The following is a 14747-nucleotide window of genomic DNA, read 5'->3' on the forward strand; positions in this document are numbered from 1 at the left end:
CCATTCCATATCTGATGAGTTGCCATCCAGAGCACCACTAGTAAGGGAATTGACTACTTAACCCATTCCATTTTTGGATAATTGGGGAAGTTTTTCCTTATCTAAAGACAAAATTTTCCTGAGAAACTTGTCTTAGCCTTTCTTCCCAGGCAGGGAGCAGGGGTGAGGGAAAGGAAGAGGGATAGAACAGTAGAGTTGTTGACAAATCCTGTAAGAGTAACCACAAGGCACCAAAGTAACTGTACTACCCTGGGCAAGCATTCTCACCTGATTTACTTTTGCCTGGTAAATCAACAGGTGCATACTCTTCTTTACTGCATTTGCAAAATACACTTGAGCAGCTTATTTACACTTGAGTGTAAAAGGAAGTCTCTCCTGTAAAGCACAGGGTCTCTTCAAAGCCAGTGTGAAGTCACTGAAGAGCTAGTCAAATCCTGCTTGTTCTTCATGTATGCCCCCAAAGCAAAATAAATGGGACTCTGGGTGGCTATGTCAGGACTAATATATAGAGTATTACTGTATTCTTTGTTTTGATATCAGGAAATTCTAGTTGGATGAGCACCTGTCCATTTCTCCTGCCTTCCTTTCTGCAACTTCCATTTATTCGTCTTAATTCTGCCCTCTGGGTTACATATAACAAATCCAATTTCTGTTCCATACCATGGCCCTTCAAATACTGGAAGGTAGCTCTTGTGCATGCCTCCTGTGGGCCAGTCTTCTCCAGGCTAGACACCCTGAGTTTCTTCAACAGATCCTAGCATGGTTTGGGCCATCTCACTATTCTGGCTGCCTTTCACTGGACATTATTCAGTTTTATTATGTCAGAGAAATCTAGACCAGGTATGGTTTATAATTTTGTTAAAAGCAGGCAATTAAGTTTCAGAGAGCCTAAAAATAAAATGCCTGGGCTTTGTTCATGACAAAGCCTAAATATTAAGTCCCAGGTCTAGCATTAACTTGTTATATAAACCCTAAGCAACTCCTTTTTACTCTCTGGACTTCAGACTGGATGATTTGAAATCTAACATTTTTTATCTAAAATCTATGGATTTAAATCTAAAATCTATGGTATTGAATCCTCAATTCTAGGGTAAGAAGAAAGAATGATACATCATGATATGTAGTCAATTACTAATATAGGATGGAAACCTAACCTCCACTGGTTGAGCATCTACAACGGGGTCTTTATTTTTCTTTAAAATACAGCTCAGGAATGCACTCCCACCACCTCTCTACCTCACTGACTTTCTTGGCTTCTTTTTAAGTTCCAACTAAAATCTCACCTTTTATTGGAAGCTTTCCCCAAACTCTCTTAATTCTAGAGCTTCTCTCTATTAATTATTTTCTATTTATCCTGTCTATAGCTTGCTTTGTATATATTTGCAAATTTTCTCTCCCATTAGATTATAAACTCTTTCATGGTAGGGACTGTCTATTGCCTTTTCCTCTTCCCAACACTTAGCACATTGCTGGCACATAGGGGACACGTAAAAAATATTGCTTGATTTAAAAAATTAAACAAAATCTATGGGTTTTTGGAAAAAGTATACCTTGAAAAACCATAGCTGACACTTGGACAGGAGCCCGAGTCTAACCTATATCCAAAAGGGGATAGTTTAGCCCTGGTTTTAGCCAAGGGCTTAATCAATACTATTTACTGCAGATACCATGATGTACAAGAGATACTTGAAATGGATACAAAAATGAATAAAACTGAAGGAGCTAAAACTATACACAGATATCTTTTATCTAACATTTTACTTGATTTTATCATTGTTCAATTCTGATAAGATTCAGTTAAAATTATTAGATCAGGATTTATAGAAAATAAACTTCACCTAAAATTACCATTGTGTTGCTTATTGGAAAATAGGTTACTAAACAAGTAAATACTAAAAACAAAATTGTAATAGATTTATTTAACCTGATAAAGAGAAACAGGTTTAATCAATGAAGAGAACACTTGGATATAATGAATGTCTCTAATTAACAATGATCTTAACAAATGAGGTCTAGATTTCTTCTCTCTTTTAAAAAATACTTCTTCAATGGGTAGTTCGAGTTAAATGCTTAAAAATAAGGAAACCACAATGCTCTCCCAAATTCATAATTCAGACTTTGTGTTCCCTCATTTAGCCCAGATTAATGAAATTGAATTGCAGTGATTTACAGCAGATACCAAATGGCACAATGAAGTCCTTAGTGAAGCTGATGTTCTCGGACTGATTTAAGAGATAGATCAATGATATAGACCCCCCTGGACAAGGCAGTGCCTCTTTTTTGCTTTTCCCCTTCCAAGTTGCTCACATGGAATGTCCTCCTTTTTCACCTCTACTACCTGTTTGTATTCTTCAAATGTTACCTCCTCCATTAAGTCTTCATTGATTTCCCCAGCTAAAAGTGATAGCTCCTGAATTTTATTTCTTGGCATTTTGAAATCTTCTTTTACCTGCATCACATTCTAATCTGAGCTCTCTTTATGAATATAAACATTTCATCAGACTCTGTTAGACTGTAATCCCTACAAAGGAACTTTGTCTTCTATTTGTATCTCCCCCAGCAATTAATATAATATATTTCCCAAAGAAGGCACTTAAAGACTGACTATACTCAACAGATTTAACTAGGGAAATAGAGCATAGGAAGTTAATCTATTCCATCATCAAAGCTGATTACTTTACCTTGTTTCCACTTTAGGTAGTAAATCATGATAAGCATGAAAATTATAATAGTAAATTAGGCATTGCCCCTTGACCACACAAGGGAAATAATTACGTTAAACAAGATTGGCACCTCTAGATCTAGAGCTGATTGTTAAGAGTAGATGTGCTGTCCCAGAAAATGTAGTGCTGTTTATAGTCTTCTGGAAGTAGTGAAATGAAATGCCAAAATGAAAGTCCTCTGTACTCAGGATCTTTGTAGGTAGAAATGATGCAAATGCTCAAGGATACATGTCCAAGTGATGCCCTGGTATTCATGCTGGACCTAGAGTTTTGATTTCAAACTTCCTACAGTGGGTTTATAGGAAGAAAATTCTCTCCACCATGATGGCCTTTCTAGGACTTTGCTTCCCTGAAGGACAGTGGCCCAGAGGTTTTTATACAGCTGCAAAAACAGAAACACATTGTTCAGATGGTTGAATGCATAAGTAACTCCCAATTCAAATTTTTGTTGAAATTACACACAATTGGTACTAACAGCTTATTAGGAGAATTTTTAAGTGTTAATAATAAAAAAATCTTTTGTTTTTAGTAAAAACAAAGATTGAAGTGAAATTACAAAATATAGCATATGAAGACAGTAACAAGAACAAGATAAAAAAGATGAGACTCATTTTATGAAAAAAAGGATCTGGGAGTTTTAGGGGACCTCAAGTTGAAGGTGTCAAAAATGTGATGTTAGCCAAACAAAAAAAATCATATGATCTTTGTCATAATGTTCAGAAAGAGGGATGTGATAAATCCCACTGTATGCTGCCCTGGTTGAGACATGTCTGAAATACTTGCTGAGTTTGAAGTACAGAAAATTGCTAAGGTGAAAAGTGGTCAGTCAGAAGAACACAGCCAGAATGATGAAGAGCTGTGAGGTGAGGCCATCTGAGAATCAAGCTTGACTTAGGTAAGAGATGGACTTAAGGGAGTCTATACTGGGTGTCTTCAAGTATTTGAAAAATTCTATGAGAGAGAGGGATTCTTTTGTTCTGCTTGGCTTTATGGGACAGAACTGGTAGCAATAGGTAGAAATTGCTGAGGAACATATTTAGATTTGACATCAGGGGAAAACTTTCTAACAATTACAGCCTCTCCAAAGTGGATGGGTTGCTTTCAGATTTTCACACAAAGTCTAAATAACTACTTGTTGGGGACAGTGCAAAGGAAACTCTCAGATAGTTGGAAATTGAACTGGATGGCCTATGGGGTCCCGTCCAGTGTTAAGACCAAAAGATGACCAATGGGGTCCCTTCCAACATGATTGAGTCTATATAATAGCAGCCCCTTTTCACACAGACTCACAGAAGTTGGACCCTTTAATTTTATTAGTATAAGTGGACATATCATATTCTGGTTAAATACACCTGAGAAAGGCGTCCTTTATCTAGTCCTAATTATAAGGTTTTCATATTGTGCTTGTTTTCTCTACAAAGCATGGGCTGGGTAAGACAGTGAGGTTACAAACCCAGGTTTGGCTTGGCTATGTTCTTCTCAGTTTGCCTGATCACAAAATCACAGGATTAGAAACTCTAGAGCTGGAAGGAAACTTAGAAATCATCCAGTCCAAATGCCTCATTTTACAAATGAAGAAACTAAGACCCAAGAAAGAGAATGGATCTACACTGGGTCTACATTTATATTTTATTCATTATGAGCATCATTCTCAAGTAACAGTGGTCAGGCAGGCCGATCTGATGTGTTAAGTAGGTTTTTAGTGAGAACTTGGACTTGGACTTCTACATTACAAGAGTTGCTTGATTTGCTAATAAACTTTTTAAAGGAAACTTCTTTTTTAATGACCCAAAAAGATCAATTTAAATACTACATTAGACTTCTGGATAGTCTAGATAACTTTTGATGGTAAAAAACCACTAGTTATATGCATGCTTTTATGTATTATCTATCCACAGTAATATCTAATTTTCTTTCTACTCTGATAAGTATTCATCAACCTATATTTCAAGTATATTACCCCTTCCCAATTTTGTTTAATTTTAATTTCCTCTTTCATATGTCACAAACTCAATATTATACTTCACAACTTCAAGCATTAATCTTGATTTAATGATTCTCTAGAAAATCAAATATAGTTTGATTTGTATTTGGTATAAACTCCTCACCCAAGAGCAGATGGTTAAATCATCAATCTCACCACATTTTTCTTAAATCCACATCTAGTAATGATTTGATTACTGACTATTAGATTGTGATTTTTGTAATCTCTGCAAGGGGTCCTGGAGGATGCCAAGAACAGCCTCTCATAGGCACAATACTTCAACCATTTGTGATTTTGCTGGTGCTGATTGCTTTCCTTACGGTCTCTGAGAACAGCTGTGGCCAACTTAGTAGGTTCTCAATTTCCTTATTTGTCCCATCCATAAGTTATTTTTCCAAAACAAAGAAAGGTTTCCTCTTTACCTCGCCATTGGCTTTGCCAATTGGAGAGTTCAGAATGAAGTCCGGAGGAGCGATGACATCTACCAGGGCAACTGCATCATCTTTCAGCTGTTTGAAAACAAAGTTCATAAACTTGGCAGCTCCTTAGGATCTCTATGGTTACCAGTAAGTAAAGAATTGCAGTAGGGTTGTTGCCACAACCCACCAGCAATTTAAGCAGTCACACACAGATGTATTACTAACACATTATCTTTTTATTGGCCTGGATAACAGATTCCTTTAGTTTGCATTTTAATATTTTTACCATGTTGTCCTTTACTCATTTTCAATTAGACCAGGTACACTCATAAAAATGATTTCTTTGCAACTCATTATTTTTTTAAATGTCTTCCCAGTCTTGTCTCTTTATTAGCCCTTATTTTACTAGGTTGCTCTGTTTTAGTTAGAAAAATATATCAAGAAAAATATAAGAGATGTTTATGATCAACTGGTAAAGTAATAAAAACAAATGTCCCATGAACCTCAGGAGCATTTTATTACTCAGTCATTACATACACTATTACTCAAGATGACAAATAAAATCTATATAGGAAAGTCCCCTATAGGCATCTGTTTAAATGCAAAAACATTATTTTAAAAATATTTTACTTTATGATTAAAATGAATTGCTCAAATAGAAAAGAAGTTTCACGAATAATTTTAGTTCTATTTTATAACTGCCAAGTTAGTATGTAATAATTCAAAAGATTCAACAAATTACATAAAGTATAATGAAATAAATGAAATAAACTCAGATATTCACATTACTTACCTATTCTTGCACTACTTAAGAAATGTACATTTTATTTTTGATGGATAGATATGCCTTTACTAAAGATAACAGATAAATGCTATGCTTTTCATCATGAAAACAGGTAACTGGGCTTCCTTGTGTACATCATGAGCTCTCAATTATTTTTCTGGTAGTGGAATGAATTTTCACTGAATTGTCATCTGCCACCTTGTCCTTTCTCCTTTATCAATCACAGTAGCATAGACTTTTAAATTACAATGTTGGGAATTAGGGAAAAAGTCTGACACTATGAAATATAATAAAGCTAACTGCTCTGCATAAAAACAGAATTCAAGACCATGGCCAAATTAAAGTGAAATGAACTAATGAACAATCATTACAGAAGAGTTTTAAAAAGAATTCAGTAGAAAGTTCAAAATTGTATTTGCCTTGCCTATATATTTCTTTTTAAAGGGTTACTCTCAAGTATATAATATGAAAATTAAATTTTTCTTTTGTTTTTAGTTTTACTTAAGCTAAGTTGTGTAAGTTTTGAATTGGGATACATATTTGGATACCCTAAAATATAGCTGGGATTCTATAACAAAATCTTTCCCTCCCTTAAAACCATTACTTTCTGTCTTAGAATCAATGCTAAGTATCAATTCCAAGGCGAAAAAGTACTAAAGGCTAGGCAATTAGGGCTGCCTAGGGTCACACAGTTGGAAATGTCAGGCCAGATTTGAAAACCCAAGACCTCCCATCTCCAGGCCTGGCTCTCTATCCACTGAATCACCTACCTGCCCCATGAAACCTTTTTTTAAGGAAAGCAAAAACATGAGCATTCACCAAAAAGTAATCTCATAAGATATATGAAAATGTGCATTTATTATGAAAATTCTGTTTTGACTTTTCCTTTAATTTAAATATTTTATCGTAGTCATTCTCTTACTGCCTTAAGGTTGTTGTTTTTTAAATGATTTGAGAAAAGAGTAGAGTCCATATTTGGCTAAATAGCATACTCTTTACAATCATGAGTAGTACATATATGGTCACTCATGTCTAGGACCCAAGCATAAAATAAACACAAGGAAATCAGCCTTTATTTTAATGATAACTACTAACAGAATGAAATACTTGGGGGCTAACTTGCCAAGAAAATGTTAAGATGGCATTAAATAAAATGTTGGTAGCTGTTTATTTTCATTTTTACTCATCAGAGTAAAACAGTAATATGGTAAAAACTTGTTCCAAAAACTGGATACTTTAACTGAATTTTGAGGATAATTGAAATTCTAGTTTCAAAACTGTGTTGAAAATCTTTAAACATATATTAATACTATTTTTTATTTTAGTGAAAATAATTTAATTTTGAGAATTGAATAAATTTCACCATCTGAGAGAATATCATCAAAAGAGTAATCAATTAAACACAATTGTGGAAAGGGAAAAAGAGTAACCTACAGTAATAAGAACACTGAAGACAGAATCAGGATACCTGAGCTAATGTTGTGTCTTTACTATGTAATAATCACTGTTGCCTCATGGCTAAATCACCTCATCTCTCTAAGCCTTAATTCTTTCTTCTATACTAGAAACGGTCTGGCTTCACAATCTCTTAAATTTTCTTCTTATCCTACCATCCTGTGATTCTTAATGCAGAAGATGTAGGAATTTGTCCTGAAAATACTCGACTTCCCCACTAGCCCTGAAAAGTGCATCTGATTAGGAACTGGGAGACTCGAGTTCTAGCATTAGTTCTGTCACTAAACATTTTGAATGACCCAGCGATCATCCCATTCAACTCTCTGAGTCTCAGTTTCCTCACCTGTAAAATGAAGATGGTTAGCCTAGATGGAGTCTAAGGTCCCTTCCCAGATCGGGTAGTTAATCTTCTAAGGACCCTGCCCATTTTGAGATAGTATATTCTAAGTGCTCTTCTAAAGGCCTTCAGTCTTTGTTGTGAGGGCCTAACCCCCTACAGTAGCATAAACATTCCATGAACATTAGCTGTGTGACTAAACCACTGATTTAAGCTCATTTTGTGATTTTATTGCCTATTTCCCTTAAAAGTTAAATGTGTCCAAAAGTTCTGGTGAATTGAGAGCTCCATATGACTGAGATTTACTACATAAGGATATTAATACTCAGCATTATAAATTGCTGGGACTCACCTTTGCACACAGGTCCAAAATAGCATTCTTTATCATTTTACCTGCTTGTTCACCAGAAAAATATCCACCTGCAAGTATATATGGCATATATATAGTAATGCAAACAATAATGGGTTACATTTTAGAAACTCTCCTGGGTAAATTAATAGAGCAGTTTTAAAATATTCATGAGACCTTGAAAATAGTTTTCCAAATTATTGGGCCCCGTAAGACACTATTAATTCTAAAAAATGCATGTTGGTCTGGCCAAGTTATTAGCTTCATTCTTTCTATTACTTAACCTGTCTTTCATTTGTCTTTGTTTCATTAGAAACCATATCAGTAATTTCTCATATTTATAATCTGCTTTAGGTTTTCATACCTGATATCTCATTTGAACCTCACAATTACCTATGAGGGATACAAGACAGGGCTAACTATTTCCATCTTATGTGCATTAAAGAAGTTTGAGTCTTTTTCCTAAAATCCCATAGCCGGGATTAAAATCCAGGTCTCCTGATTCCTAGTTCAGTGCTCTTTTCCAACATTCTTCCCTCAAGGTTAAGAGCATCTAAATCAGAGGTTCTTCACTGAGAGTCTTTGAACTTGATGTTTTTTCATTTTTTGAAAAGAGTATTTTAATATAATTAGTTTCTTTGGTAATCTTAAGTATTTTATTTTATGTATTTAAAATCACTTTTCTAAGAAGGAGTTCATAGGCTTCACCAGACTGTCAGTTGGGTCCATGACACAAAAAAAGGTCAAGAAGCCTAAATATGTTAAATGTCTCTTATTCAGGGGTTTCATTCTAAAAATCAATTTTCCTGAAAATCAAACTAAAATGGATTTAAGGGAAAAAATTAATGTAATAAATAGAACTCCAATCCTGGAGTTAATGTTAACTAATTTTTCATTTTGAAGAAGGAATACACAGAGGCCTCTCTGTGACTACAGAACAGGGTAAATTGTTTGGAGTAATGAAATTCTAAGTTTGTTTGGGTAAATTATAAAGAAAAATTTCTAAGGCTGTTTGAGGGGGCAAAATACTAGCTAAAAATTTCGATGTGCAATACTATATGGCATAAGGTGATTTTCTACTTGTCCATTATGTCTTAAATCTCTGGTTTGGTTTCTACTCTTCATATTTGATTATTTTTAGAGTATAATTATGATTTTATAATCATATTATAGTTAATGCCCCACACAATCTTCAGATCTAAATATCAAACTGAGAGGAGGCAAAAGTGTGAATAGGCAATATCTACGTAAGCAAAAATGGAACTACTGGCTTCCCTTTCAATGGGAAAGTTTCTCTTTTGCACAAAACAAGGGTATTTCTACTTTTCTGTCATATAATGAAGGGAAGACTCCCACCTTGATAGAGAACTTCCATGTGCCGACTTAGAGACCAGAGTCCATACAAAGCACCAAGACGTTTCAGGACAGGCTGAAGAGAAGCTGGCATGCTGGCATGGTGTGTATACTTATGATACCTCTGTAAAACTGTATGCTCAATGAAGACAAGAGCAAGGGAATGACAGTAGTATACCTTGAAAAAAAGTCATAGAAGAGGGACTTCAATAGCATTCATTCACAAAACTTATGAAGCACTTATCATGAGAAATGTATGAGAGACAGCACAGAATAGGCTAGAGAGCTGACCTAGAAGCCAGGGAAGACAAAGGTTTGAGTGCTGTCTTTGACATACACTTGCTGCATGGCTCTAGACAGGTCACTTAACCACTCAGTGATCCAGGCAACTCTTACAGTGCAGAGAAGGTGCTGACCTACATTAATAAAAGGAACCTCCTCATTTTGTAATTCTCTATATCCATGAAATCACAGGTCCAGTCTCTACTTCCTATATGCAATTCACAGACCCTCAGATACAAAGATAAATAAGAAATGGTCCTTTGCCCTCCAAGGGCATACATTGTAGTTGGGAAGATAACTATGTACCCAAATTGTTATCATATTACAAATCATAATATGGGAAATGAATAAGAAGGGGGGAAATGGTCTTAGACAGGAAAGAGAACAATAGCAACTGACAATATGAAAACAGCTTTCCAGAAGAAGATGCCATGGGAAATGGTAGGAGAGTAGGTCTCAGGAACTAAGTATAGTGTGGTAAGTAAAGCAGTAGAGGTAGGAAAAAAGAGAAATATTTAGGCATTGGCAAATAGGCAAAAGTAAGGTTTTGGGGGATCTCAGATAAAATTCAGATATGATGACTGAGAAAGGCTTTGGAAACATACTCTAAGAAATGTATTTTAGAATATATGCTAAAAGCACTTCTAGATGATATGAGATAGTCTTGAGCCCCAGTAGAGGATTAATGACATTACAAAAACTTTCATAGGAGGACAAAAATCCAAAAGAATCCACTAAGCAGTTAGCAAAGAATCCAAAAGATCAGTTGATCTACTTGTGTATTAAATAAGCATTTGTAGCTATTGCATTTTTAGGTGACCTAGTAGAAAAATAAATATTTTTTAAAATAATGAACCACTAGATTTACTACTGTTTGTTTTTCCAAAGAAACTCTTTCTTGGACTAAGAAAGACAAGATTAGAAATCATTAGGAGGGAATGGAAACCCAGGATAAGAGAGGAGACGGTCACAAAGTATTTCTCTGCCCTCAAAGAACTCAAGTTATGAAGCCCAAATGATTTATATCTTAAGTATATGAAAGAAATCTTGAAAGATTTAGAAAATGGGGAAACTGTCATAGTCTTGAAAAGGGGGAAATAGTATGTCTTTTTTTTTTAATGAAAGAGTAAAAACTGCAAATTATAAATGAATAGGCTTGACTTTTATTCCTGGCCAAATTCTAAAATACATTATTAAAGGATGGATTCTAAGCATTTAGAAAGGAGAAAACTACAACCATTAAAAGATGGTATGGGGGCAGCTGGGTAGCTCAGTGGATTGAGAGCCAGGCCTAGAGACAGGAGGTCCTAGGACAAATCCGGCCTCAGACACTTCCCAGCTTTGTGATCCTGGGCAAGTCACTTGACCCCCATTGCCTACCCTTACCACTCTTCTGCCTTGGAGCCAATACACAGTATTGACTCTAAGACAGAAGGTAAGGGTTTAAAAAAAAAAAGATGGTATGACTTGATCAAGAATAGATCATGCCTGACAACTTTAATTTCCATTTTTGACAGATAAGTAGACTACTGGACCAGTAGAATCTTGTAGCTATTGCATTTTTAAGATTGTAGAATGGGTGGAGAAATGATTAAGGAATAATGCAATTAAGTAGACTTGGAATTAGTTGAATGATCAGAGCCAAAAATCATCCATTAATGGGGCAATGACAATTTGGACAAAGGTCTCTAGAAGCATATTCCAGGAATCTGTCCTTAGCCTTGTGATGTTCAACATTTTAATTAATTAATTTGATAAAATCAGTGATATCCCCAGTGCAGGTCCACAGGGTAGTAAGGCTTCCCCTGTGACACAGAGCAGGCCCTAGCACAAGAAGTTTAGCACAGTTCTCCCTCCACCCCAAGAGCAGAGCCCAACTTAAAAGTGTTGTGAGGAAGATTAGGTAGTTATTAATTAAGAATTAAGGTGTACCTATCAGGAAGGAGCTGGAGCTGGGAATTCCAAGATGGAATGAAGGAGCAGGAAGATGTGATGTGTGCACTGAGAGGGACTCCATTAGGGGTTAGCACAAACTGTGGCTAGCCCTGGGAGATCACAGAGTAAAGGACACCCTGCATCCTGATTTTCCCTGGGATCCTGTGTGGTGATGGCATCTAGCAAAGAGGACAAGATCTACAGTGCAGTACCAAGGGAAGAGGAGAAGTTTGGGATCTGGTGGACAGTGTCTCAAGCACACCCTCTCAACTTGGTACCTGAGACCACCTTGGCTCTTGGCATCCAGAGATCATCGGTGGATTACAGTGAGAACCCCAAAGCCACATCAGTCCTTAGCTGTGTTGCTCAAGCCTGGCAGGTCCAGGTCTGAGGCAGTCACCCAGAGACTCCATTACAGCTCCTTGGGCCCTGCCTGTTTAGGTCACTAAGTTAGTGTAGGGAAATCCTCCCCTTTCCCTGTGGGTTTTGTCATTAGGTTTTAAGGTTTTAGAATAGACATCCCTATCCCACCTTTTAGTTGTACGTACTTAAAACCAGTTAATCCCTTTTACCTTGCCTGCTTGTTTCTAGACTCTGGCCTAGGGGAAGCTGTGTGACAGTTAAGACCAACTTCCATTCTTGTGCGAATTCAGTAAACTCTGGTCTTTCCATCCTGGTCCAGTCTCTCCTAAACCCCAGTGTGTGTGTACCCACAATCACTTAGTTTTGTTATAATATCCCTGGTGTCTCCATTACCTTTATCCATTATCTTTTCTACAAAAGTAAAGATTATGTGTGGCAAAATTGGGACATTAATTCATTCCTGGTGGAGTTGTGAACTGATCCAACCATTCTAAAAGGCAATCTGGAACTATGCCCAAAGGGCTTTAAAAGAATGACAGCTATTTGATATAGCCATACCACTGCTGGGTTTATACCTCAAAGAGATAATGAGGAAAAAGGCTTGTATAAAAATATTTATAGTCATTCTCTTTGTGGTGGCAAAAAATTGGAAAATTAAGGGATGCCCTTCAATTGGGGAATGGCTGAACAAATTGTGGTATCTGTTGGTGATGGGATACTATTGGGCTAAAAGGAATAATGAACTGGAGGAATTTCATGTCAACTGGAACAACCTCCAGGAACTGATGCAGAGTAAAAGGAGCAGAACCAGAAGAACATTATACACAGAGACGGATACACTATGGCACAATCAAATATAATAGACTTCTCTACTAGCAGCAATGCAATGAGCCAGGAAAATTCTGAGGGACTTATGAGAAAGAACACCATCCACACCTAAAGAAAGAACTGTGGGAGCAGAAACACAGAAGAAAAACAACTGCTTGATCACAGGTTCAATGGGGATATGATTCGGGATATAGACTCTAAACAATCACCCTAGTGCAAATATTAATAATATGGAAATAGGTCATGATCAATGACACATGTAAAACCCAGTGGAATTGCTCGTTTGGCTACAGGATATGGGTGGGAGGAAGGGAAGGAAAGAACATGAATCATGTAACCATGGAAAAAATATTCTAAATTAATTAAATAAGCTTAATTTGAAAAAAGTAAAGATCATGAAATAAACTGGAAAAATGAGTAAAAGACAAAGAAACCTGATTATACAAAGACATTATGGGATCAGGGAAGATCAAAAGACAAACTCAGAAGATAACCATATCAAAACAGCTACATGCTAAGCCTCAAAGGAAAATGTGAAATGGTGTCAGGCCCAAAAAGAACTGCTAGAGGAACAAAAAAAAATAAAGATTAAAAAAAATGAAATAAGAGGTAGAAGAAAAATTGGAAGAAGAAAATAGAGTAATGGAAGAGAATCATGAAAAAGAGTCAACACTTTGGTTAAGGAAACACACACGAAAAATGGAAAAAGATATATAAAATTTCACTAAAGAAAACAACTTCCTAAAAAGTAGAATTGGCCAAATGGAAAAGGAAGCACAAAATTTCACTGAAAACAAACAAACAACTTCTTCAAAAGGAGAAATGACCAAATGGAAAAGTACAAAAATTCATTGAAGAAAAGAACTTAAAAAGTAGATTTTGCCAAATGGAAGAGAAACTACAAAAGATCAATGAAGAAAAAATGAGAATTGGGCAAGTAGAAACTAATGAATCCACAAGACATTAATAAACAAAACAAAATCAAAAGAATGAAAAAAAATTTGAAATATCTCATTGCAAAAGCAAATGACATAGAAAACAGATCCAGGAGAGAAAATCTAGGAATTACTGAACTACCGGAAAACCATGGTCAAAAAAAAGAGCCTGGACATTATATTTCAAGAAATTATGAAGGAAAACTGCTCTGATATTCTTATACAAGAGGAAAACAGAAACTGAAAGAATCTCTGTCATTCATTTCCTAAAAGTGAATCTAAAATAAAAACTCCCAGATATATTATAGTCAAATTTCAGACTGCCACCCTGTCTCAAATTTATTCCAAACTCATCTGGCTGTGTAATGATCATTGAGGGAAACAGTAGAAATGATGTTACTGGCTCAGAGGAAGGAAGCAGAAAGCCCCAGATATTTGAAGAGCTTTAAACCTCTCCTTGGTATCACCAGGAAGTCTGTTAGTATAATCAGACTTCCTTTAGAATTCCCTCAACCAATCACAGTATGGTTCCTCAGGAAAACTAGTTTCCTGGTAATCAACTGTCGATCAACTGATGATAGATGAATCAGTGTGATCAAATTACTGATGAAGATCAATAACACATCTGACTGCGAATATTAAGAATGGTAATGTCACAGCTTCTGAGGATGAAACTGGACACCTCTCTGACCCTTCAGGTTCCCCTGAAACTCTCTTGAGGCTGCCTGCTTTCACTATTGTTGTCAGGTCAACCAACAAAAGGTCAGTAGATGGTTTAAGTTTTGTAACAAGGGTTTTACTTAAGTTATTTAAGTAATCAGGGAAACTGAGGGAGGGGAAGAGGGTTTTAGGAATCACTAAATAAAATGTAATCCTAACTCAAAGTATTAAGTCCAACAGTTTCAGAATTTTGGGGCTGGGCTGAACCAGGCCTCACTGGCTTGCTATAATTGACACTGCTTGCCTATAGATGGATTAGCTTGCAGTTTGAATGAAGAGA

The 14747-nt window shown here is 36.0% G+C and overlaps 1 protein-coding gene across 5 annotated transcripts in view; it reads right to left on the reverse strand.

Annotated features, from left to right (window-relative positions):
* Positions 1–1884: 1884 nt before the first annotated feature.
* Positions 1885–14747, reverse strand: part of ACOX3 (acyl-CoA oxidase 3, pristanoyl) — a 90689-nt gene continuing 77826 nt past the window's right edge. For 2 of the 5 annotated variants that reach the window (XM_044681471.1, XM_044681469.1), the window contains exons 13-16: positions 9408–9582; positions 8055–8122; positions 5130–5216; positions 1885–3105 (exon numbers count right to left, since the gene is read on the reverse strand). In XM_044681471.1, coding sequence (XP_044537406.1) covers positions 2986–3105; positions 5130–5216; positions 8055–8122; positions 9408–9582 — 450 coding nt within the window. In that variant the 3' untranslated portion in view covers positions 1885–2985. Of the gene's footprint in view, positions 3106–5129; positions 5217–8054; positions 8123–9407; positions 9583–14747 lie in introns of those variants that run through there. The other 3 variants (XM_044681472.1, XM_044681470.1, XM_044681473.1) reach the window with 3 other exon arrangements.

The sequence above is a fragment of the Gracilinanus agilis genome, chromosome 6 (genome assembly GCF_016433145.1).
Source record: "Gracilinanus agilis isolate LMUSP501 chromosome 6, AgileGrace, whole genome shotgun sequence".
Lineage (NCBI taxonomy): Eukaryota > Metazoa > Chordata > Mammalia > Didelphimorphia > Didelphidae > Gracilinanus > Gracilinanus agilis.